At 48.2% G+C, this 25619-nt stretch overlaps 2 protein-coding genes across 7 annotated transcripts in view; one reads left to right on the top strand and one right to left on the bottom strand.

Annotated features, from left to right (window-relative positions):
* RAD54L (RAD54 like) overlaps positions 1-433 on the top strand; it is a 30860-nt gene extending 30427 nt beyond the window's left edge. For all 5 annotated transcript variants that reach the window (XM_054666598.2, XM_063781185.1, XM_513146.7 and 2 more), the window contains one exon: positions 33-433. In XM_054666598.2, the coding sequence (XP_054522573.1) occupies positions 33-243 (211 nt within the window). In that variant the 3' untranslated portion in view covers positions 244-433. The remainder of the gene's footprint in view (positions 1-32) is intronic.
* Positions 361-25613, bottom strand: LRRC41 (leucine rich repeat containing 41). 2 transcript variants are annotated; one of them, XM_513144.6, is made up of 10 exons: positions 25092-25613; positions 20267-20353; positions 19546-19616; positions 7329-8466; positions 3084-3344; positions 2355-2519; positions 2151-2249; positions 1451-1573; positions 1141-1216; positions 361-1045 (listed from the first exon to the last, which is right to left on the bottom strand). In XM_513144.6, exons 1-10 carry the CDS (start codon positions 25288-25290, stop codon positions 826-828), a joined length of 2439 nt encoding a protein of 812 aa, XP_513144.3. In that variant the 5' UTR covers positions 25291-25613; the 3' UTR covers positions 361-825. The 2 variants fall into 2 exon arrangements, with proteins under 2 accessions (XP_513144.3, XP_063637245.1); XM_063781175.1 differs by lacking the exon at positions 25092-25613 and adding an exon at positions 24734-24925.
* Positions 25614-25619: the final 6 nt, after the last annotated feature.

Below are 25619 nucleotides of genomic sequence, written 5' to 3'. Positions count from 1 at the left end.
GTAGTGACTTCAGCTGTGCCTTCTGTCCCTAGGTTGCACTGCCGACGTTGTGTCAACAGCCGTCAGATCCGGCCACCCCCTGATGGTTCTGACTGCACTTCAGACCTGGCTCAGTGGAACCACTGCACTGATAAGTGGGGGCTCCGGGATGAGGTACTCCAGGCTGCCTGGGATGCTGCCTCCACTGCCATCACCTTCGTCTTCCACCAGCGTTCTCATGAGGAGCAGCGGGGCCTCCGCTGATAACCAGCTGGTCTGGGTGTAGCTCTTAGAGGAAGGAGATAGGGAAAAGGGGCTCCTTGCTCCACAGGGCCCTGTTGAATTTTGTTCTCTGGGAGAAAATCATCAAGAAGGGCTGCATGATGTTTGCCCAAAATTTATTTTATAAGAAAAACTTTTTTGGTTAAAAAAAAGAATAAAGGTATGAAAGGGTTTGAGGCCTGAGAGCAGTGTGGTAAGCCCAGCAGGGAAGAAGCCCCCTATACTTCTCTAAAGCCTGGGTGCCTGCTTGAGGAGGGAAGGCAGGAACCCAGGGGCAGGGGAGGGGATCTCTTCAGCAATTACGATGACCACTGTAACCTCCTGGCCCAAGGTTCCCAGGATACTGAGTAAGGGGCCCAAAGACTATAAACCCAGCTGTGAGAATGCCTGTTTGCTGGGCCTCATCAAGGCCTCCAGGACCTCAGTGCAAGGGAAGAAGGAAAAAAGAGAAAAAAGGTGACAGAAAGAGAAAGATAGAACTGGTGGTTGGGGTTCTGGGCAGCCCATGCTTCAGCCCCTGCAAGCTGATGGTACCGAGCATGAGACTGTGAGGTACGGGCCCCATCACATGGTGCTAACATAATCTGCGAAGGCCTGGGATGAGTCCCATGAGTCGCTAACCACATGGCAGGTAGCCCGGAGCCGCCGGATGGCTTCCCTGGCTGTGACTGCATCCTGGTCCAGCCAGTTTTGGAAGAGGCGCAGGTGACCAAAGGCTCCACGGCCCCAGCGCTCCAGCCGCTTGGCGAACTCCAGAAGCCCATCTGGCTTGATGCAGTTGGAACTGGTAGGGTGAGATGGATTAGATATCCAGGAAGCAGTGAATTCCTGGTCTATATCTCTAGCCCCATCCCTTGTCTTGCCCCTCCCCTCATGTACCTGATGTCCAGCTGACAGAGAGAGGAGGATGAATCCTCTGAGAAAACGTCTGCCAAGGCCAGCAGGCCAGCATTCCCTGGAGAGAAGGGGAGAACGCCTATCACCTCCACCCAAGAACAGGGGACAAGGGTATCCCAACCCAACTATGGCTGGCAGAACCAGCCCTGCTGGTTCCTGAAGCCCCAGCACAGAAATATCTGTATTCCAACTCCCACGTTCCCAGTGGAGAGGTCTTTGCCTTTATCCAGTGAGTTTTTAGGTCAAAGGCCTAGCTCCTTTCCCCTCTCCCTCCCCAGGGTCTGGCCCCCACCCAGGCGGTTCCCTGGCAGCCGGAGGCCCTTCAGTGTGGAGTTGCCCTTCATAGCAGCAACCATCTCAGGCAGAAATTGGGCTGGGCGCTTCTCAAACAGACGGCAGAAGGAGAAGGTAATCTCTGTCAAGAAAAATTATAGTAAATTCTGATGGCTGCATTAGGACTGGTGCTGCCCCTCCTGCCCCAATTGGCCCTAGCAAGGGGTATTAACATTATAGAGGCCCAAAAAGAGGAAGGAATTTGTCTAGACTCCAAGCAAGGCTGGAACTAAATCAGAATCCAAACTAAAGACTGAACCTAAATGTTCCCTATAAGAAGGTTCTCTGCATGGACAATTCTCCATTCACTTCCTTCTTTCCCTAACACTGGCCACCCTCTATGCAGGGGTGGGGATCAGAGAAAAGTCTATGAGGGGAGCCTGGCACAGTACATTTATTTTGCCCCACCACCACCATTTTGTCCACCTCTGAAAGGTAAGAGCAACTTTTGGGTGAAGCACTCTAAAAGAGCGATTTCTCATGTTTAGTAGAGGAAGAATTGAGGTTGGGGCTTTTAGAAGGAAAATCATGCAGGTTCTATATCCATTTTATAGCTGAGGACACAAGGCCAAGAAAGGAACAGTGGTTTGCTCACTCAGATTATGGCAGAACCATAGTGAAGACCCAGGAAATGTCCAGGTTCTGAATAAGGAACTTACCTTGCAGAGTCAGATTCTGTAGCAAAAAGAGCACCTCGCTCTGACAGTCAGCGAGATTCATGTCATGGAAGCTCAGTCTTTTCAGGGCTAGGTTGTACTCTGGATAGGAGGCAGAGACCATGGACCATGGACCTTAGCTTTCCTAGAGAACAGTGCTAGGTCCCCACCTACTCCTCTCCCTTCACCATTCTGGCTGGGTCCTACCTTTGAGTGTTTGCAAAACAAGCCCAAAATCCTGGGGAGAGGCAAAGGTGGCACTATCCAGGGACAGCTGCTGCAGAGAACCCGAGGCCTTCAGAACGGAGCACAGCAGTGGGGCTGGCTGGGCTCCCCGTGGAAATCCCATCTCCAACTGCTCCAGGCAGTTTTCTGGATATGGTGGGGAAAGAAGATTCCAGCTGGCCATCTCTACCTCACTCCCATAGCAGGTCCCATCCTGTTCTTAAGGGATTCATCTAAAAAATTATTTATTCATTCACTTGTCGTTGAGTGCCTACCATATGTCAGCACTGTGCTAGATTCTAGGAATTGAGCACTAAATATGAAATTTAGTCCTTGCCCTTGTAGAAATTTTAGACCAGGAAGACAGGCTACCCAGACACAAGCAAATAAAGTATGCAGAGTGGTGGGATAGGAGACATACAAGAACTAAGGGAACATACAGCAGGGGAACTAATCCAGTCTAAAGATCAGTTCTTTTCCTTTTCTGGAGACCAAGCTGCCTTGGTCACTCTCTGCTGGTCTTATGGTGGTTTAGGCCCTGTCTAGCTCAAGAGTATCTTAGTGGTAGGCTCTAAAGGGGGAATAGGTTCCAGATAAGCCAGGAATGAGTGATAGAAGAGGTCCTTCCCCTTTCCCCATACGAATGCATCTGCACGTTTGTGTGGGGATACACGTGCGTGCACACACACAAACACACACACAGTGCTTCACCTGGTATCTCCTCATCGCCTATTATGTGGCTAGGGGGCCCTGCATTCCCTGGCACACCAGGGTTGTCCCGCTGGCTTGGGTGGTCAACACGAATAGAGAGGACCCGTAGCAGGGGCAGTGCTCGCACGATAGCACGTGTCAGCTCCAGGATGGGCAGTGGTGAGAACAGGTCACTGAGATGCAGGGCACGGAGGCGACATCCAGCCTGGCCTGACAGGGCCCGCAGGCTGTCTAGCAGGCGGAAGATGTTAGAGCCCAGGCCTATGGCAAGAAAGAGATTAAGTCAGAACCATGTGGGAGTGTCAGCAGGGGTAATATATTCAAATACAACTCCAAATACTTTTGGTTACTAGCAAATCTCTTGGGCTTTGGCTCAGCTTATTTAAACCCATTTGTCTTAACTACTCATCCATGTCTTGCTTTTTCCTTAGGTAACCAGCAAACTGAGGTCTGCTGTTTTGGGTTATGCCCACAAGAAGCACCAGTCAGGGCAGAGTAACAAAATTGAGAAGATACAATATGGTGAGGCAGCATGTGGCTACTAGCTGAATGACAGGCACAGACAGTAGCAGTTCTCTGGATTTCTGGGTTCTGAGTAGTTTTCTGAAGAAACTGGCCTTGAAGGAAGGAAGTTTTGGATAGAGGGAGAAGACATAGTCAAGAGTCCCAGCTAGCCGGGAGCGGTGGCTCACGCCTGTAATCCCAGCACTTTGGGAGGCCAAGGTGGGCAGATCACTTGAGGCCAGGAGTTCCAGACCAGCCTGGCCAACATGGTGAAATCCTGTCTCTACTAAAAATACAGAAATTAGCTGGGCTGGGTGGCACATGCCTGTAGTCCCAGCTACTCGGGAGACTGAGGCAGGAGAATCACTTGAACCTAGGAGACGGAGGTTGCAGTGAGCTGAGATCACGCCACTGCACTCCGGCTTAGGTGAAAAAGCAAGACTCTGTCTCAAAAAAAAAAAAAAAAAAAAAAATCACAGCTAGGAGAGTGCAAGGCATGAATGGGACGCTTGCTTGTTTGACTACATGAGGCTCAGGAAACAGCTCTAGAGGGCAGGGCACTGGAGGCCACATTATGGAAAGGCAAAGGGATGGTTTAACCTAGACGCAATAGGGAGCACCTAAAAACTATGGAGAGTGACAGTGACCCAGCTGGGATACTTAAAAGAATCAATGGGTGGGAATGGGGCAGAAAAAGATAACCAAATCCCACAGCATGGACTAGGATCCAGGAAGGTTAGTTGCTTAATGCCACAGGCAAATAATTCCTCGGACTATGCAGGCTCCTGTTCATTCATTCAACTAAACTACCCAGTGCCTACTAAATATCAAGTTTTTTGCTAGACACTAGTGAGCAGCACATTGCTTTTTTTTCTTACATAGCTTGATAATGCGACGGGAACTGGGGGAATAAAGTACTATGAAATTACAAAGGATGAGTACCTAGTCCAGCTTACATCAGTAAAGGCACTCCAGCTAAGTCCTAAAGAACATAAAGGGGACAGGCTAAAATTTAGGAAGAATGATTGTGGCAGAGGCAACTTGGCATATGTAGAGGCCTGAAGGAGAACAAAAAAATTTCATAATGGCTGGTGTGAGAGTGTGAAGGGGGGAAGCATTCAAGATACAACTATAGGCCAGGTGTGGTGGCTCACACCTATATAATCCCAGCACTTTGGGAGGCTGAGGTAGGCAGATCACCTGAGGTCGGGAGCCCAAGACCAGCCTGGCCAACATAGTGAAACCCCGTCTCTACTAAAAATACAAAAATTAGCTGGGCATGGTGGCATGTGCCTGTAATCCCAGCTACTGAGGCAGTAGAATTGCTTGGACCCGAGAGGCGGAGGTTGCAGTAAGCCAAGATTGCACCATTGCACTCCAGCCTGGGTGACAACAGAGACTCCCTGTCAAAAAAAAAAAAAAAAGATACAACTATAGAGATAACCAGGAGTAAGAATATGAATGACCACTAAGTAAAATTAAGCCATTGAAAGGTGTTTGCATAAATGAATGACAGGGTCATTTTTGACTGATTTTTTAAAGAATCAAGACTGCATTTTTCAAAGGATGCTTGGGCTGCAGTGCAGATAATGGATTTGTATGGCAAGAGTAAGGAGTCCGGAGGAACTACTGAAATTAGTTCAGGTAGTGGGTAATGGTAGCTTGAATTAAGGATGTGGAGATAGAGAAATAAATGTATTTAACAAATTGTAAAGATAGGGCTGGGCGTAGTGGCTCATGACTATAATCTCAGCACTGTAGGAGGCCGAGGTTGGTGGATCACTTGAGGCCAAGAGTTCGAGACCAGCCCGGCCTATATGGGGAAACCCTGTCCTTACTAAAAATATAAAAATGCATTCAAGTTGGATGTAATGAGTTGGGTGGGGTATTGTGGGTTATGAAGTTGTCATGTCTATTAGCTGGATAAATGGGTCTGGAAGTTCAAGAGAAAGATCTGGGGTAATGTCACATAATGGGGAGTCTTTAGCATAGTTGGCCTTTGAAACCACAGGAATGGATGAAATTGTCCAAGAAGCGTGCATAAAGTGGGAAAGCTCTGAGGAACTCTGAATAAACAGAGGAGGAGAAAACTTTTTTTTTTTTTTTGAGATGGAGTCTCACTCTGTTGCCCAGGTTAAAGTGCAGTAGTGCAGTGGCACGATCTCCAGTCACTGAGTAGCTGGGATTACAGGCGCCCACCATCACGCCTGGCTAATTTTTGTATTTTTAGTAGAGATGGGGTTTCACCATCTTGGCCAGGCTGGTCTTGAACTCCTGACCTCGTGATCCACCCACCTTGACCTCCCAAAGTGCTGGGATTACGGGCGTGAGCCACTGCGCCCGGCCAAGAAAACATTTTTTAAGGTAGTGAAAAAAAATTTAATGAACAGCAGTAAATCCTGCCAAGAAGAGTTACTGAAAAGTATACATTGGATCTAGTAACAAGGAGGACCCTGATGACATAGGTCCTTGCCAGTGCAGTGGTAGGGGTATAAGAGGCTGGAAGGGGCTGTGAGTAAGAGAAGTGACAGTACAGATAACTAAGGTTGTGAAGAATAGGAGATAACAGTTTATTAATATGGCATAGAGGGAGGTGGTGGTGGCAGTTTTTGATGGAGACCTGTTAAAATGCTGATAGGAGAGAGACAGTGGAAAGGAGAGTAGCATAGTTGTTTGAAAGCATGAATCTGCAGTCTGATTGCCTGGGTTTTGAATCCTAGCTCTATAATTGCTAGGTTATCCTGAGGAAGTCACTTGCCCTCATAGGGTTGTGAGGATTGTTAGATCAAATTATCAAGAATACTTAAAATATGCCAGACACATACTAAGCAGTATATAAAAATTAGTTTGAGAAACAAGCTTCCCTAAGAAGGTAGAATGCTTGTTTCTCAAACTGATAATTTTTATATACTTTGTTGTGAAGCTCTATGCATCTAGAGCACAGGTGGGAGAATTAGCCTTAGAAAGGATGGTGGTCTTTTCCATTCTGGTAAAGAAGGATGAGTGCAGATGGAGAGTTTATAGGCTGCTTAGCAAGCTAAAGAAACTCATGTGTGATGGCTTCTATTTTCTCTGTGAAGTAGGTGAGGTCATCCCTGAGAAGGGAAAAGGAGAGTCTGGAAGTGGTAGGAATGGGAGCTGATGTTGCAAGCACAGTGAAGGTTCATATGAGGTTAGTGATCATATAGTAACACTGATTTGCATAGTTGTATGATTTGTCTCTAGCAGTGCTCAGCAACCTAGGCAAATTGCTGGATTTAGCCAGAGTTGAGGTTTTGCTAGCTGGTCACAAGCAGGAGGGAAATGAGGACTGAGGACTGCTTTGCAGGTTGTTGGTCTGATAAGAAATTGTGTCCCACACCTTGTCTGGACAGCTACTCTGATATGACTGGTGAGGTGGTGAGGTCAAACTCTAGCCCTGCCTGGGCATGCATATACTATACTGCTCCCACCTGCCCTTGGACTGCCTTCCATATCTAAAATGTATTCATTCTTCCGATTCCAGCTGGCTTGTCTCACTGCCCCTCAGGAACCCCTGCTTTCAACAACTAATCAAGTGTATAGACTTTATGTTCCTCTCTTCTAGCAATGACAGTCTCCCCTGCTATGAGGCATACAAGCCTTCCTCTCTAACCTCCTGATCATACCCCCAATTTGCCCCTCCCACCTCCCTAGAATTAGGCACACAGCTAGTGCTGCTAGGCAATCCAAGCCCAATCCCTGCCACTCCAGGGTGCTCACCATTGTAGGAGAGTGTGAGGCTCTCCAGTGACACCCAGGAGCTCAGCAGGTGGCATAGTGTCAGGGCTGCCTCTGTGGAGAGTGGAACTGTGAATAGCTCCAAGGTGGAGATGCTGCGGAATCTTTGTGAAGCTTCCAGTGCTGGAAGCCCCAGGCAGCTGGGATCTGATCCATCCAAAGCTCCACAAGCCACTTCCCCAATCTCCATCTCTTCGCCATCCTCCTTCTCGCCAGCCACAATAAAAACAAAGTCATACAGGTCTTCAGACTCTGCACCAGGCCCCTGACGGGTGCGAGCACCCTTCTTCCCTGCAGCTCGCTTGAAACGCTTTAGGGGCTTAGGCTGTGGGGCTGAGCTAGCTGGTGCCCGTTTGTATGAGGATGTAGAAGAAGAGGCAGAGGAGGTGGCTGCTGGAGCAGAAGGTGACCGCTTGGTGCCAGGAGCCTCATGGGAGGTGGCTGGGGGGTGCAGCTCCCTCTTAAGGTCTGTTCCGCCTGCTGTCAGGCTCTCCTGTGTGCTCCGGCGTGTTACCCGAGTGGCAGGTGCAGCTCTGGGCATCTGCTTGGCTTCACTCTTACGCCGGCTGGCCATCAGGGCTGCAGCACATCGCTCAGCAGCATCCCGGCGGGGCCGACGTGAGCCCAATAAGAGGGACCCTTCATCTCGGGATGGGGCCCGGCCTCGGGAGGCCTCTCCACAGAGGCGGCAGGGTGGGCCACCAGGCCCTGGTTGCCAGAAGCCAGCACTCATGGTGAGAATAAGGATGAAAAGGGCTGACTCAGGCACAGGCCAGGAGTATAGCGACACTTGACTGACAGCCCCATGGTGAATGAGCTGATGCAACAGCTGCCGAAGTGACTGCTGAGCAGCCACATCAGAGAACAGCAGGTGGCGGAACTTGAGAGTGTGCAGGGAGCTGGCCAGGGTCTCCAGAACCCTGCGGTTGGGCTCAGCCACCAGCTCGGTTGCACCCTGCAGCATGTTACAGATGGTGAGCTGTCGGACATGGCGGGAGCTGTGCAGAAGAGGTGAGAACCGCTGATCACAAAGACGCCTGTCAGAAGACACATCAATGGTCCCACGTAGAACATGGGAAAAAAAGGCCTCCATAAACTTGGCTCGCCAACATGTCACACTCTGAAACGCAGAAAACATGCCAGACAGCCATGATATATCCATGAAACTGTCCAAATTTCCCTCTCTTCCAATAGCACACTATTTACTGAGTCAGGCAACACTACAAATTCATTTAATCTTCACATCTCTGAGGTATGTATTATTATTAGCCCTATTTTACAGGTAAAACCGAGGCACAAAGAGGTGGCCACACAGGTAAGTGGTTGGATTATTTGAACCCGGGAAATCTGGTTCCAGAGACCATGCTTTTATTATAGTGTCTCCACTGAAACACTCACGCCTGTAAGTTCTTCCATGTTTGTTTCTAGAACCTTATCCCAATTTTTTTTTTCTTTTTAAGATAGAGTCTCACTTTGTAGCCTAGGCTGGAGTGCAGTGGTGTGATCTCAGCTCACTGCAACCTCTGCCTCCCAGGTTCAAGTGATTCTCGTGCCTCAGCCTCCAGAGAAGCTGGGATTACAGGCGCCCGCCACCACACCTGGCTAATTTTTGTATGTTTCACCATATTGACCAGGCTGGTCTTGAACTCTAGACCTCAAGTGTTCCGTCCGCCTTGGCCTCCCAAAGTGCTAGGATTACAGGTGTGAGTCACCGCACCTAGCCCCTTATCCCAACTTCATTTTTTTTTAGACGGAGTCTCAGTCACCCAGGCTGGAGTCCAGTGGCGTGATCTCGGCACACTGCAAGCTCTGCCGCCCGGGTTCACACCATTCACCTGCCTCAGCCTCCCGAGTAGCTGGGACTACAGGCGCTCGCCACCAGGCCAGGCTAATTTTTTGTATTTTTAGTAGAGATGGGGTTTCACCCTGTTAGCCAGGATGGTCTCGATCTCCTGACCTCATGATCCGCCCGCCTCGGCCTCCCAAAGTGCTGGGATTACAGGCGTGAGCCACCACGCCTGGCCTCCAACTTCTGATTCTTACCACCACCAGCCCCTTATCACCTCACACCTGACCACTAGCTTCCTGATTGCTTTCCCTGTCCCCAAAGTAGTGTTGTAAAACACTAATTACATCATACTGCTTTAAAACCCTGATGTCTCCCTACTGCCCTTCCACCCTCTGCCTGAGAAGCTTTATTTCCCACATCTTGCTTATGAGAATGCTTTGCTCTAGCCAAGCTGGTCACCCCACGGACTTGAACCTGCCTATGTCCTTTCCTACATCTACCAGAAATGTCTCCATTGCTGAATTAGACTTCCTGAAAGAACTTAGAAACATGTCATTTGAGATTCTTGTTGGGACTCCTCTGACACTCTGAGTACTCAAGACTAAGAGGCTGGTATGTTGTCTCATGGTGTTGAGTCCCTTTGCCTGTGTACATGTCTTATCCCAGCCAGATTAGAAATTCTTAGAAAGCAGAAACCAAATCTTGATTTGTTTCTTCCAAGGCAACAGTTATTTATTTTGATGGATAGGAAATCTCATCAGACTATTCTGCACTTGATCTTAGCCAAAAGGCCGAGAAGCGATTCATCAGACTATTCTGATGTGTTTAATACAACTCTGAATGCAAGTGATTCTCAGCCTTTGGTGCACATCAGAATTCCCTGTGGAGCTTTTCTTCCCCAAAATTCATATACCAGACACCCAGACTTGGTGATTCTATGTTACATCTGAGGTAAGGTCAAGACATCTTTATTGTTTGAACCATCCCAGATGTTTCTGATGTATATCAGAGGTTAGGAATTACTGCTGATCCAGAAGGGCACACCAAGACAAAGACAGGTACCAGACCCCAAAGTTTCTAATTTAAGATGATCCCTAAGTCATCTCAGGGGCAGTAGAAAGTCAGGTCCCAGCTCTTTCACTATACTCTGGACTTCTCTGAACCTCTTCCCTCATCTGCAAAATGTAGATAACCTGCTTCACAGGATTGTTGTGAAGATCAAAATGAAGTAGTACAAATTAAAGCACTTTGTAAACTGTAAGATATAAAAAATGTTACTGCTGCCACTGCTATTAGCCTAGCTGGGATATGAAATGGAGGCAGAGCCTGTTAAGCATGGTGCTCATTCAGACTAAAGCCAAGGCTGTGGGGGCCTGAGGTTCCCCAAGACTAAAACATTTCTTTGATCCTTACCCTGCCTCCATGCATTCCTCCATACTGGAGTGACTCTCAGTTCCTATTTGAGGTTCTTAGAAGGAACTAGGCCTCTGCTGTCCTCAAGCAAAAGTGTCATTCCTGTTGCCTTAGCTATTTCCCCAGACTCTACTTACTGTGGTAATAATTAGGAATGACTTCCTGCTTGAAATAACTGCATAGCAGCAACACAGAAAGGCCTTGCTCATCAGCAGCAGGACATTAAGAGCAGGAAAAACAATACCTGGCAACCAAATCTCTGCTCAACTTTGAGTGAAGGCAAAGAAGGTATCCTTCGGTCCTACCTCACACTAGCACTTTTCCTACAGATTTGCTGGCCCACACCCAGTCTTGAAAAACACTTGCAGGTAACCTTAGCAAGGCTTCAGCTTTATAAGTGAGTGAGTCAGATGGTTATTACAATATCTGGGCCTAAAATATGGACAAAGATGGTGAGCCAAGATATTGTGGCTGTTTCTGGCTATAAGAGGCACAGGGGAAATATAGGTTAGATAGGTAAATACTGGACTTTTTCAGACATGTTAATGGTTGATGAAGACAATGGGAGACAGAATATTTGGAACACCCCAGACACAACTGCAGTGAGCAGCATGACACAGTGATCAGGAACATGCACTCCAGAAGCAGACTGCTTCAACCTGAATCTGGGTCTGCCATTCACTAACTGTAATTTAGGCAAGTCATTTCACCTCTTTCTGCCTTAGTTTCATCATCTATAAAGTGGAAGATCACTATACTGACATCACAGCATTTTTGTGACAGTTAAGTGAGTAAAGTTATGACAGCTCTCAGTGGCTTCTTTCTCACAAATTAACGTACGAGCAGACAAGAGATCATGAAGTTTTATTCCATCACCACTCTTAAGAAGAATCTATGGGCCGGGCGCGGTGGCTCACACCTGTAATCCCAGCACTTTGGGAGGCCGAGGCGGGGGGATCACAAGGTCAGGAGATCGAGACCATCCTGGCTAACACGGTGAAACCCCGTCTCTACTAAAATACAAAAAATTCGCCGGGCGAGGTGGCGGGTGCCTGTAGTCCCGGCTACTCAGGAGGCTGAGGCAGGAGAATGGCGTGAACCCGGGAGGCGGAGCTTGCAGTGAGCTGAGATCGCGCCACTGCACTCCAGCCTGGGCGACAGAGCAAGACTCCGTCTCCGAAAAAAAAAAGGAGTCTGTGCTAAAATTCGAAGCTGAGAGATGCTTGAGATCTAGTCCAGACCACTCATTTTATGGACTCGTATGCTATCACGATGCAAAGTGATTTAGTACTTTGTTTTCTGTGAGGGTAAGGGAAATGAGGCATGATCAATGAGGTGAAGTGACATTTGCCCAACAACACAATCCTTGGCCCATCCTCAGTGGGCTGGTAGGGGAAGAGGAAGTATTTGTACAAACTAGGGAGGGCTAAACATCTTGTGCTAACTTGTTAGAGCCAACAATATTCAGAAACTATATTTTGTTCATTATTTTGCTGATACCAGAAATACTGTGTGTGAATAGAGAAGCAAATGAAAAATCATGGACGAGGCATGGTGACTCATGCATGTAATCGCAGTACTTGGGGATGCCAAGGCGGGCAGATTGCTTGAGTCCATGAGTTTGTGATCAGCCTGGGCAATGTGACAAAACCCTATCTCTACTAAAAATAGAAAAAATGTAGCTGGGCATAGTGGTGCATGCCTGTAATCCAGCTACTTGGGAGGCTGAGGTGGGAGGATCGCCTGAGCCTGGGAGGTTGAGGCTGCAGTGAGCTAAGATCGTGCCACTGCACTCCAGCCTGGGCAACTGGAGTGAGACCGTCTCAAAAGTGTAAACTAACTCTGGAGTATTTACATATATGAGAGTACCTATATATATTTGTTTTTACAACATTGAGACAATTCTGAACAGTTTCAAATGCTGGGCTTTTAAAACATACCATGTATTCAAATATTTTTAGAATATTTTATTTTGAAAATGTGTACCATATGTAATAATACTTGCTGTATTTAATATTTCCATTGTTTCTAGCTTTTTTTTTTTTTTTTTTTTTTTTGAGACAGAGTTTCTCTGTCGCCCTGGTCTGGGCTGGAGTGCAGTGGTACAATATTAGCTCACTGAAACCTCTGCCTCCCGGGTTCAAGCAATTCTTGTGCCTCAGCCTTCCAAGTAGCTGAGACTACAGGCACACAACACCATGTCCAGCTAATTTTTTGGTATTTTTTAGTAGACAGGGTTTCGCCATGTTGGCCAGGCTGGTCTCAAACTCCTGAGCTCAGGTGATCCACCTGCCTTGGCCTCCCAAAGTGTTGGGATTACAGGCGTAAGCCACCATGCCCGGCCTGTTTCTAGTTTGTTTTTGTTTTTGTTTTTGTTTTTTTTAAAGACATTCCTGCTCTGTTGCCCAGGCTGGAGTACAGTGGCACGATCTCGGCTCACTGCAACCTCCATCTCCCAGGTTCAAGCTATTCTCCTGCCTCTGTCTCCCAAGTAGCTGGGATTACAGGCACGTGCCACCACACCAAAATAAATTTTGTATTTTTGGTAGAAATGGGGTTTCGCCATGTTGGCCAGGCTGGTCTTGAACTCCTGACCTCAAGTGATCCGCCGCCTTGGCCTCCCAAAGTGCTGGGATTACAGGTATGAGCCACAGTGCCTGACCCTGTTACTAGCTTTTTTATATTAAACTCTTCTGTAATAAACATCTGGAAATAAATCTTCATGAGTATCTCAATTTTTATATACTATAAATTCTAAGGAGTAGAACTTATAGCCAAATTATTTTTTTAAGAGACAGGGTCTTGTCCCATCACCCAGGGCTGCAGTGCAGTGGTGAGATCATAGCTCACCGTAGCCTTGAATCCTGGGGCTCACGCAATCTTCCTGCCTTAGCCTCCCAAGTAGTAGGGACTATAGACGCATGCCACTATGCACAGCTAATTTTTAAATTTTTTCTGTAGAGATAAGGTCTCACTGTGTTGCCCCAGCTGGTTTTTTTTTTTTTTTTTTTTGAGATGGAGTCTTGCTCTGTCGCCCGGGCTGGAGTGCAATGGCGCAATCTTGGCTCACTGCAACCTCCACCTCCCAGGCTCAAGTGATTCTCCTGCCTCAGCCTCTTGAGTAGCTGGGACTACAGGCATGCGCCACCACGCCCGGCTAATTTTTGTATTTTTAGTAGAGACGGGGTTTCACCATATTGGCCAGGCTGGTCTTGAACTCCTGACCTCAGGTGATCCACCTGCCACGGCCTCTCAAAGTGCTGGGATTACAGGTGTGAGCCACCACGCCCAGCCTAAATTTTCTGGGGAGGAAAGGGTCTCTGTCAGCCAGGCTGGAGTGCAGTGGTGCTATTATAGTTCACTGCAGCCTCAACCTCCTGGGCTCAAGTGATCCTCCCACCTTAGCTTACCAATTAGCTGGGAGGTACATGCCAACACGCCCAGCTAATTTTTAAAAATTATTGCAGGCCGGCCACAGTGGCTTATACCTATAATCCCAGCACTTTGGGAGGCCAAGGTGGGTGGATCACTTGATGTCAGGAGTTCGAGACCAGCCTGGCCAATGTGGTGAAACCTTGTCTCTACTAAAAATACAAAAAGTAGCCGAGCTGATGGGCGCCTGTAATCTCAGCTACTTGGGCCAAGATCATACCACTGCACTCCAGCCTGGGCGACAGAGAGAGACTCTGTCTCAAAAAAAAAAAAAAAAAAAAAAAATTATTGTAGAGATGGGGTCTCCCTGTGTTGCCCAGACTGGTCTCGAATTCATGGGCTCAAGTGATCCTCTTGCCTTGGTGTTCTAAAGTCTGGAATTACAGGTAAGAGCCACCACATCCAGCCAGCCTAGATATTTTAAAGTCTGAACAAATATTACCAGATTGCCTACCAAGAAAGTTACAACAATTTCTGTTCCCTCCAATAGCATAGTAAAATGCAAATTTCGCCATGGCCAAACCTAGGCATTACCTTTGCGATGAAAACCAAATCAAAACAAGACTTTACTAAACTAAGAGGTGAAATAGGGATTTTACTTTCTCACTTTTATCATGAGACTTAACATTTTTCACTTTACTGGGGATTTTTGTGTATTTCATGATGTGTCCAAATCCTTACTCATTTTATTTTACTGGGATATTTGTCTTTTTATTTTGTGTCCCTTTGTTTTGCAAATATTGTTGCAAATGTTCTTTCCCAGTGTATTTACCTTTTAAAATTTGGTTATGGTGCTGGCATTTTTATTTTTTTAATTTAATCAATACAAAGTCCTGAAGATAGTGTTAGCATTTTATGTGGTTAAATATGTCTGTATTTTCTTTCTTGGTTCTGTGCATTTAATAATTAGCACTCTCGGCTGGGCACGGTGGCTCACGCCTATAATCCCAGCACTTTGGGAGACCGAGGCAGGTGGATCACGAGGTCAAGAGATGGAGACCATCCTGGCCAACATGGTGAAACCTCATCTCTACTAAAAATGCAAAAATTAGCTGGGCATGGTGGCACGCACTTGTAGTCCCAGCTACTCGGGAGGCTGAGGCAGGAGAATCACTTGAACCCGGGAGGCAGAGGTTGCAGTGAGCTGAGATCGCACCACTGCACTCCAGCCTGGCGACAGAGCGAGACTTCGTCTCAAAAAAAAAAAAAATTAGTTCTCTCTCCATCCTGAGATTAGGATGGTCACTTTTATTATTTTTTTAGTTGTTTTGTGCTCTTTTTTAAGACAGGGTTATGACACTGGAGTGCAGTGTCATTATCATTGCTCACTTCAGCCTTGACCCCTGATGCTCAATTGATCCTCCTGCCTCAGCCTCCCTAATAGCTGGGACTAGAGGCGCACACCAGCACCCCCAGCTAACTTTCGTATTTTTTGTAGAGACAAGGTGTCGTCATGTTGCCCAGGCTGTTCTTGAACTCCTGGGCTCAAGCAATCTGACCACCTTGGCATCCCAACGTTTTTCTGGGATTGTAGGCATGAGCCATCACACCCGGCCTGATTTGTGCTTTTACTTTTTTTTGTTTATTGGTTTTATTATTTTTGGAGGCAGAGTCTCACTCTCACCCAGGCTGGAGTGCAATGGAGCGATCTAGTCTCACTGCAATCTCTGCCTCTTGGGTTCAAGTGATTCTCATGCCTCAGCCTCCCAAGGAGCTTGGATTACAGGTGTGTGCCACCACGCCCGGCTAATTTTTGTATTTTTATTTTGTTTTGTTGTTGTTGTTGTTGTTGTTTTTTGAGTCAGAGTCTCACTATGTCACCGAGGCTGGAGTGCAGTGGTGCCATCTCGGCTCATTTTAACCTCTGCCTCCTGGGTTCAAGCAATTCTGCCTCAGCCTCCCAAGTAGTAATCCCAGAGTAGCTGGGATTACAGGCATGCACCACCATGCCTGATTTTCAGTAGAGACAGGGTTTCACCATATGCACCAGGCTGGTCTCAACTCCTGACCTCAAGTATCTGCCCACCTCGGCCTCCCAAAGTGCTGGGATTACAGGTGTGAGCCATCACACCTGCCTGTTGGTTTTATTCTTTTTTAAATTATTTTTTTCTATTCTTTGGTGTTGAAACTTTTTTGTTGTTTTTGTTTTAAGACAAGTTCTGGCTCTATTGCCCAGGCTGGAGTGCGATGGTGTGATCTTGGCTCAGTGCAACCTCTGTCTCCTGGGCTCCCTCCCACCTCAGCCTCCTGAGTAGCTGGGACTACAGGTGCACACCACCACAACAGGATAATTTTTCTATTTTTTGTAGAGATGAGGTTTCTCCATGTTGCCCAGGTTGGTCTCAAACTCGTAAGCTCAAGCAATCCATCCACCTTGGCCTCCCAAAGTGCTGGGATTACAGGTGTGAGCTACCGCGCCCAGCCCTTTCTTTCTTTTTTTAAGAGACGTGGTTTTGCACTGTCCCCCAGGCTGGAATGTAGTGGCATGATCACAGCCTCCAACTCCTAGGCTCAAGCTATTCCTCTCACTTCAACCTCTGGAGTAGCTGGGATTATAGATGTGAGTCACTGTACCCGACTCTTGTGCCTTTACTTTTTACAACTAATTCTTTTTTTTTTTTTTTTGAGTCGGAGTCTTGCTCTGTTGCCCAGGCTGGCGTGCAGTGATGTGATCTTGGCTCACTGCAACCTCTGCCTCCTGGGTTCAAGCAATTCTCCTGCCTCAGCCTCTTGAGGAGCTGGAACTAAAGGCACGTGCCACCACGCCCAGCTAATTTTTGTATTTTCAGTAGAGACAGGGTTTCACCATGTTGGCCAGGCTGGTCTTGAACTCCTGATTTCGTGATCCACCCGCGTTGGCCTCTCAAAGTGCTGGCATTATAGGTGTGAGCCACTGTGCCCGGCCACAATTTATTGTTTATACAAAAGTCATTAGAGTATACTGTAAAGTGAGGCTCTAACTTAACTTTTTCCAAATAGCTAACCAATTGCTAGAGAATAATTTATTGGGTAAATCTTAATTTATTCATTGCTTTTTCTCCAGATTATCTATTCTATTATACAGATCTTTTTTCATTTGTTAGTTTTTTGAGACAGGGTCTCTCTCCTGTTGCCCAGGCTCTGGAGTACAGTGGTGCGATCTTGGCTCACTGCAGCCTCGACTTCCCAGGCTCAGGTGATCCTCCTACCTTGGTCTCCCGAGTATCTGGGACTACAGGCATGTGCCACCATGCCCAGCCAGTTCTTCGTATTTTTAGTAGAGACAAAGTCTTGCCATGTTGCCCAGGCTGGCCTTGAGCTCCTGGGTTCAAGTGATCCACCTGCCTCAGCCTCCCAAAGTGCTAAGATTACAGGTGTGAGCCACCGTGCCTGACCTTACAGATCTCTTTATATACCCCAGTACTACACAGTTTGAAATACTATTGCTTTATAAGCATTCTATATTTATCTTGTTCACCATTGTATCCCTGGAACCTAGCATAATGCATGGAACTGAGCAGGCACTGAATAAGTGTTTGTGACTTATGAGCTGAAGGCTATTGTCATGCAAAAGTGGGAAGCGGAAAGACACCCTCTGGAATGGACATGCTCCAAGTTAGGACCTCTGCCTAACTGACTGTTGGGCCACCAAGCCTGGGGCCTCTAAATGCTCTGAAATGCTTTGAGCCAAGAAGACAGAAAGCTTTCTCCAAGAGAAAAATATAATCTTTATCACCTGCTGGTCAACTATACTGCTTGTGAAATACTGGAACAAAGTGAATCTGATGTTTCCTTAAAGATAGCAAAAAGCAGTTACTGTTTTCTAATATTCTTGAGTCTGCTTCTCTTCCTCATAAGGCCTGTTGTCCTCATTCTGAACGCCAAGGGTTGCAGTCCAGATTTGGAAGTGAATAAGCTGAAGGAGATGGGGTTCAATGTTACTAAACCCAGTGCATCCCCAGAAATTAAATCTCCAATTCCTGACATTAGCTTTTTTTCCACCTGTTATTTGGCCTCATTCACCATAGAAGGCCCAGTTCAAATACTACTTCCTAGGAAAGACTTTCTTATTCTCTTCTCTCTCAACCTCCTTACTATCCTCTATTACACCACTTATCCTATCATATGTGATCTATTTGTAGATTTCCCTATTAAACTGGTAGGTCCTTGCCGGGCGAGGTGGCTCACGCCTGTAATCCCAGCACTTTTGGAGGCCGAGGTGGGCGGATCAACTGAGGTCAGGAGTTCGAGACCAGCCTGACCAACATGGAGAAACCCTGTCTCTATTAAAAATACAAAAAAATTAGCTGGGTGTGGTGGCGCATGCCTGTAATCCCAGCTACTTGGGAGGCTGAGGCAGGAGAATTGCTTGAACCCGGGAGGCAGAGGTTGCAGTGAGCCAAGATCGCGCCATTGCACTCCGGCGTGGACAACAAGAGCAAAACTCCGTCTCAAACAAAACAAAACAAAACTGTTAGGTCTTTAAGATTAGAGGCTGCATCTATTCTTCCAATATCTAGTGTAAGATCTGGTACCTGGTTAAGTTTCAGTAAATGTTTATTGAATTAAATCTACCCCATCACCTAGTTATGGGGCAGCAAAAGAAACTGCTTAAATGAGAGCTCCAGTGATTTATATCTGTATCAGTGAATAATAGAATCTCAGGTCTAAAAGGAGCTCTAAAAGTCATCTTGTGCAACCCCTTTTACAATGCTGAATCCCCTGCAGAACACCCTAGTGTCAAGGAGTTATACAGACTCCATTTGAACTTAGTGATGGGAAGTTTATTACCTCTAGAATTAGCTTGTTTCATAAGCTCAGGGTTTAAGCTTTACGTAAACTTCAGGTTAGCAAAAATGTATCTTCCATTAGCTTCCATCCAGAACAAGTCTATTAATCCCTCCTTCATGTGACAGCCATTCATATATTTCAAGATGGGTCATGTTTCCCAAGTCTTCTCTTTTTCAGGAAAAACATCTCCAGTTGTCCCAATGTGACTCACATAATGTGGCTTTGACTTCTTTCTCCAATCTCCACGGGTAGCCTGACCAATGCAGAGCTAGGCAGGACTGTTGTCCACCTTGTCCTTCAGCCTATACTATATTTACATTAGTTCACACAGCTCAAGGTATAGTCGTTATAAGTGGCTTCAACACATTGTTGACTAAACTCCCTTAATCTTTTTTATACAAGCTGTTACTAATCATACTCCTTTATCCCTCATCCCGATGCCATGCAATTGGAACTTTTAAAACTCATTGAAGTATTGGTGTATTCTATTAAATTTCATTTTGTTAGATTTGACCACTGCACCAACACCATCAAGAACTCTAGGAATCCTGGCTCTGCCATCCATTGTGATCACTAACTTTCCCTGTTTTGTGTCCCCTGCAAATACAGTGAGCAAGCAATTCAGTGACAAATGCCAAATGGACCAAAACCTTGTGACAAGCCATCAGAGCCCTCCTCCCAAATCCATTCCATCATTGCCTCTGCACTTTATCAGTACCCAGCTTGTGTTTGTGTGCTATTCCTGCTTTTACCATGCAAAATCAGGCTAGCATTCTACCTGATACCTTAACTTACTTCCAAACTGGAAGGCCTTGTCTTCATCAGTTCATCCCAGAGTCGGCGCCAGATGGCCTGAGTTGAGAGGCCTGTAAGGAGAAATATCACACTTGGCTGCTTACTGGCCACCATGAGTAAAGTACATCAACCTTTCATGTTGTCTTCTGGGTTCACAGGAGCAATATGGCAGAGTGATTAAGGGCACTGGCTCTAAAGACAGATTGCCTGGGTGTGAATATCAGCAAACTACACTCCAGCTATGTGACTTTGCGCAAGTTACTTAATTTCTCTGTGGTTCAGTCTCCTCATCTGTAAAATGTTAATAACAGCTATTTCATAGGGTTGTTGAAAGGATTAGGGTAAATGAGTTTCTCTGGGTAAAGTGCCTAGGACAATGCTTGACACATTAGGGTTAAATGTTACCTGTTAACAGATGTGTCTAATGAGGGGAGGAAGCTTGGTAAAATAGAGAAACTAAGATTCACAAGATATGGGTTGTTGTTCTGGCTTTGCTATTAATTGTGGTGTGCCTGTGTCTCACTTTTATCAGTATAATAAAGATCATATACTTGGCTTTGTGTTTCATAGGACACTGAGGAATGAGGAAGAAAAATAGGTGTGAAGGTACTTTTTGAAAAGCACGAAGTTCTAGCAGGTATCAGGGGTAATATTTACCTGAAGAACATTATGGTGCCTTGCTCATAATCATGGACTGAGAAAGAGACAGAAAGATACTCACCTTTCTTGAGGGCAGTTTCCTCAATCCTCTCCAAGTAATATATATTGAGCAGAGGTAGGATGCTTTGAAGTATTGGGCCTGGGAGGGCTACAAAAATCAAAACAAAAGTTTACTTTTCCTCCCCTCCCCCTCCCACCCAAGAGGGTTCCAAGCATTATTTATTCTACTGGAAAGGAAAATGGAAGGGTAGACTTCTCACTTGACAAATGGAACCTCTAGAAGCTAATCTAGATCTGTTCCAAACTCTAGTCCACTTATCTTCAGCCACTCAGTTGGAAGCTGGAATTTCAGGGGCAAGGGTGAGATCATCCCACAAAACAAGCTGACATGCTAAATGAGCTTGACATGCTTATTTAGGAGCTGGTCAGTTCACTTCTGCCCAAGCAAAATGAACCATTTGGCATTGAAAAGGACCTACTGAATATGTGTGATAAAAGGTCTTTCATAATCTGCCCTGCTAGTATCAGCTCCCTGCTTTGCCTCCTACATTTCAGCCACACTTAACTACTTTTTCATTTACCTAACATATTATGCCACTTTCTGCCCCTGTACCTTTGTCATGCTGTTCTTTCCAATAGGAATGTCCTTTGTCATGCTGTTCTAATAGGAATGTCGTTGCCACTTTCAGTATATCAACTACTCATCTTTCAAGTATCACATGCCCTTTATTAAGTCTTTCCTGAATTCCTTTCCTATTTTTCCAGATTAACCACTACCATCCTTTGGGCTACTGCTATATTCTGAACTAGTACTTTCCTATGAAGAATAGAAACAATTCATGTCTCTAAAGTCAATATATCTTAAAAACAAAACCTGCTCTTGCCAACTTCTCTAGTTCTAAGAGCTGTTATAGTATAGTGTCTAAAGGGTTTGGCCTCTAGAGTAGGACAAATCTGAGTGCAATCCTAACTACTTAGTTAAATGTGAATCCTTGGACAAATTATTTAAGCCTCTTTAAGCCTTAGTTTCTTCAACTGGAAAAAAATGGAGGCTGGGCACAGTGGTTCACACCTGTAATCCCAGCATTTTGGGAGGCTAAGACAAGAGGATCGCTTAAGCCCAGGAGTTCGAGGCTACAGTGAGCTATGATCACACCACTGTACTTGAGCCCAGGTGACACAGTGAGAACCCTATCTCAAAACAAAACAAAAATTAGCAGAGTGTGATGGTGTGCACCTGTGGTCACAGCTACTTGGGAGACTAAGGTGGGAGGATGGCTGGAGCCCAGGAGGTTGAGGCTGAAGTGAGCTGTGCTTAGACCACTGCACTCCAGCCTGGATGACAGAGCAAGACCCTGCCTCAAAAAATAAAAAATAGTTGGGATGCAATGGTTCACACCTGTAATCCCAGCACTTTGGGAGGCCAAGGCGGGCAGATCACTTGAGGTCAGGAGTTTGAGACCAGCCTGACCAACATGGTGAAACCCCATCTCTACTAAAAATACAAAAATTAGCCAGGTGTAATGATGCATGCCTGTAATCCCAGCTACTTGGGAGGCTGAGGCACAAGAATCGCTTGAACTCAGGAGGTAGAGACTGCAGTGAGCCGAGATGGCGCCACTGCACTTCAGCCTGGGCGACAGAGCAAGACTCTGTCTCAAAAATAAAATAAAATAAAATAAAATGGAGATAACAGTAATTAACTCATGACATTGTTGTGAAGATCATGCTTATAATCTGTTTAAAACAATGCCCAGGCATAATAAGCTCGCTAAATGTTGGTGGTTATTTTTATCCTGTCAATGGCATCTCTGTCCAATCAAGAACAAGTCAAACTCACACCTGTAATTCCTGTAATCTTTGGAGGTCAGAGGTAGGGAGCATTGCTTAAGTCCAGGAGTTTGAGACTAGCCTGGGCAACATGGCAAAACCCCATCTCTACCAAAAATACAAAAAAAACTAGCTGGGTGTTGTGGGGCACGCCTGTGGTCCCAGCTACTCGAGAGGCTGAGATGGGAGAATTGCTTGAGCCCAGAAGACAGAGGTGGCAGTGAGCTGATATCATGCCACTGCACTGCAGCCTGGGTGACAGAGTGAGACCCCATCTCAAAGAAAAAGAACAAGTCTAAGATCTTGGAGTATACCAAAACTTCCGCTCCAGGGTCTCTTTTTATCTTTACTTACAGAATAACTGAATCTTGACATCCAAGAATCTAGTATAATTATTTGTACATAGTAGGTCCTCGATGTACGGGCTGAATGAAAGCGTTAATTCCCTATGCTTTTACACGAATGTAGTCCACATCACCTTTCATCTGGTCTATTACAACAGCCTAACTGCTCTCCTTCACTTCAGTCTCCATCCAGTCCCTCTTCATCCTCCTCTTGGTGATGACACTACCCTCCTCAAAACCCTTGGAGGTCTCTCTGCTGCATTCATGATAAAGTCCAAACTCCATATCCTGGTATTCAAGGTATAATATACCTTATTCTAAAGTTTCCTCATTGTACCCTTTCCTGCTGCCTCTATACACCCGCTGCCCCAACTCCTTACACAAAGCGATGCTAGTCCACTACCTCCAGGAAGCCTTTCCTGGCTGTTAGCCCACACAGACCTTCCTCCAAAATAGCAATGCTTAGCAGGCCTCTTCCTTGGCTATTCTCCTAAAAGGCCTCACTTGATTCAGCTTTTTCTGGTCTGGGCCCACAGGAGCTCTTCCTCCCCTGTCTCCTCTCAACTTGGCTGGGGGCTCAGCCAGTAATGGGATGGTGGTATGTACAGCAGTGGTGGGGGAGGGAGAAGGGGAAAGGGAGATTCAGTAAACTGTCAATTGTTTTAGGGGGAAGAGGCAACACGGGAAGAAGTTCCTCCAGAGCCTTACCCCTTTTCCCTCCAACCTGCTCCCCTCTAGTTAGCCATCTCTTCTTGCAGCCACAGGAATTCTCATCCCCAGTTACCCACAAACTCCTCTCTTCCTTTCTCCATTCTTCTTAAGCCGGGATTTTCCTTGCTTCTTTCTAGCCTGCACCTTTAATGCTGCTGCTTCCCAACCTGGGCCTCCGCACCCAGTCATCCTCCTTTTTAGCCAGTCTTAGCATCCCAGAAGCTCCAGGCGGAAAAGCCAGACCCTCTCTGCCTTCTTCCCCATGCCCTAGGACTTTTCTGAGCTCCCTGCTCAGCTCTACGGAGCCTTTCCTCCTGTTCCCCATGGGTCGGCCTGCCCCTTGTCTTCTCAGCCGCTGGCTGGCCTGGGGCCTCCACTGTCCCCTCCGCACACCGGCCGACTTCTAAAAGCCTCTTCCACCACCACTATGCAGGACACTCAGGCCTCATGGTACTGGGCTCCACTCCCACAGCCAAGGGCCTCCCCGACCACCCTCCAGCTTATCCCGGAGCTTCAGTCCCCCTAAACTCCAGGGCCTTTTCCCCACACCCCCTCCTCATGGCATAACTCAAACTCCGCGCCCTGCAACCTCGAGTCCTCAAAGTCCTCACTCCTGTCCTGACCAGGGCCTTCCTCCTGCAAAGACGCCACGGCCACCCGCAAGGCCTCCCGGTGGAACCTCCCCCGCGCCGCCTCCAGGCCCGGGGCCTGCTCTCCTGCCCCCCTCCCCAGCAGGCCTCGGCCGGGCCTGCCACCTCTTCGCCCAACTAAAGCCCCGGCCTCCCGACCCCACCCTCACACCAGCAGCCTCTCAGGCCCGAGGCCTCCCCTGTCCCCAGCGCGGCTAGGCCTGCTTGGCAGAGCCTCACTTTCCCCTCTTTCACTTGCCCCACGTCGGACCCAAGTTTCCCTCGTCAGCGGCCAGGCCGCGGCCAGCGGTCCCCAACCCACAGCCCCGCCTCCCAGCCCAACTGGCCGGTTCGCCCTCCCCGGCCGTTCATCCCGGCGCCCCAGGCCGCCCTCCATCCAGGCCCGGCCCTTTGGTCCCGGCCGCCTTCAGGCCTGGGGCCCCCGTTCACTCCCATTCAGCCCAAGGCCTCTTGGCGGCGCCGCGCCCCCTGCCACGGCAGCCCGGCAGTCCGGGATCCCCGGGCCGTCGCCCCGCTTGGGGCCTCCTTGGCCCTTCCCGCCTGTCCGTCATTCGAGCCTCCCTCGCTTGTTTAAGCCGCTCCGGGCCCCCCTCCACTCGCTCTCCGGTCCCTCCTCGCCGCTCGAGCCGATCCGAGTGGCCTCCGGCGCTCCCTGTCCTGCGAGTCGCACGGTCGCTCGGTCGCTTAGTCAGTTTGGCACCCGAGACCCCGGTTGTCGGTTCGCTCCCGTCAGCCCTGGGCCGTCAGCCAGGCCGCGGCGCCCCGAGCCTTTCGTTCGGCCTCTTCCCCTGCCCCATTCCCTCGCTCTCCAATCTGCTGTCCTCCCCTCCGCCCATCGGCTTGGCCTCCGGAATCTCGACCCCCGTGGCGTGTCAGGCAGATACTGGAGCCATCAGTCAGGTTCGGTGGCCCCGGGCCTGGCCTGGCCTTGCCTTAGGCCGGGCCTCCTAACCTCGGCCCCTGCCCCAGGGCAGCCGGGCCATCGCTGCCCACCGGTTCGACATCCGAGACTCCCCTGCTCGGCCCAGCCGAGTGTCAGTTCGCGGCCCACAGCCGCAATCCAGCCTCAGTCGCCCGGGCCCAGCCTGCTTCGCTCCAGACCGGGCCTCCTGGCCTCGCCCCCCGCGCCCCCGAGCCAGGCCGCGGTGCGGGTCAGCCTGCCCATTAGGTCTCCGTCTTTACTCTGTCCAGCCCTGTCAGTCACAAAATTCATGCTCCGATCCTACGAGCTGGCTTTCAGCGCCCCAGGCTGGGCCTTGCCCCGGGCCTCCCGGCCTCGCCCCCCGCGCCCCCCGGCCGCTGGGCCGCCCCTTGCTCTTAGCCAGAGGTAGCCCCTCACCCCGCGACTTACCCCACACCCCGCTCTCCAGAACCCCCATATGGGCGCTCACCGCCCGCCCGCACAGCTCGAACAGGGCGGGGGGAGCGTTGGGGCCCGAGGCCGAGCTCTTCGCTGGCGCCGCCTCCCGGGACGTGGCCTCCATGGTCGTTGCCGCCGCTACCTCACAGAACCAGCAACTCCGGGCGCGCCAGGCCTCGGGCGCCGCCATCTTGGGGAGGTGCGCGAGCGCGAGAGTGTCGCCCGCGGACCGCCATCTTGAAAAGGTCAGCAGTTAGGACGGCTCCATAAGCGATATGGGGAAGAATGTGAATTATGCTAAAGAGATTTCGAAGAAATTAGCACACTTTCCAAGTCTCTTAGGAGCTACTATTTTAGATAAACTCCTAGATCAATTATACTTCGGTCTGGTGTGACTAAGGGGATGTTTCTTAGCAAAGCCTCCTCAGGTGCAAACATCAGCTACCCCTAAGCCCTGTCTGCGGCTGGTAGTACATGCCAATCTGAGCATGTGTTCGCGACCACGATGAGTGTGCCGCA

This window comes from Pan troglodytes, chromosome 1 (assembly GCF_028858775.2).
Source record: "Pan troglodytes isolate AG18354 chromosome 1, NHGRI_mPanTro3-v2.0_pri, whole genome shotgun sequence".
Lineage (NCBI taxonomy): Eukaryota > Metazoa > Chordata > Mammalia > Primates > Hominidae > Pan > Pan troglodytes.
Note: the sequence above shows the minus strand (reverse complement) of the source record. Positions and strands in the feature narration are given on the sequence as shown.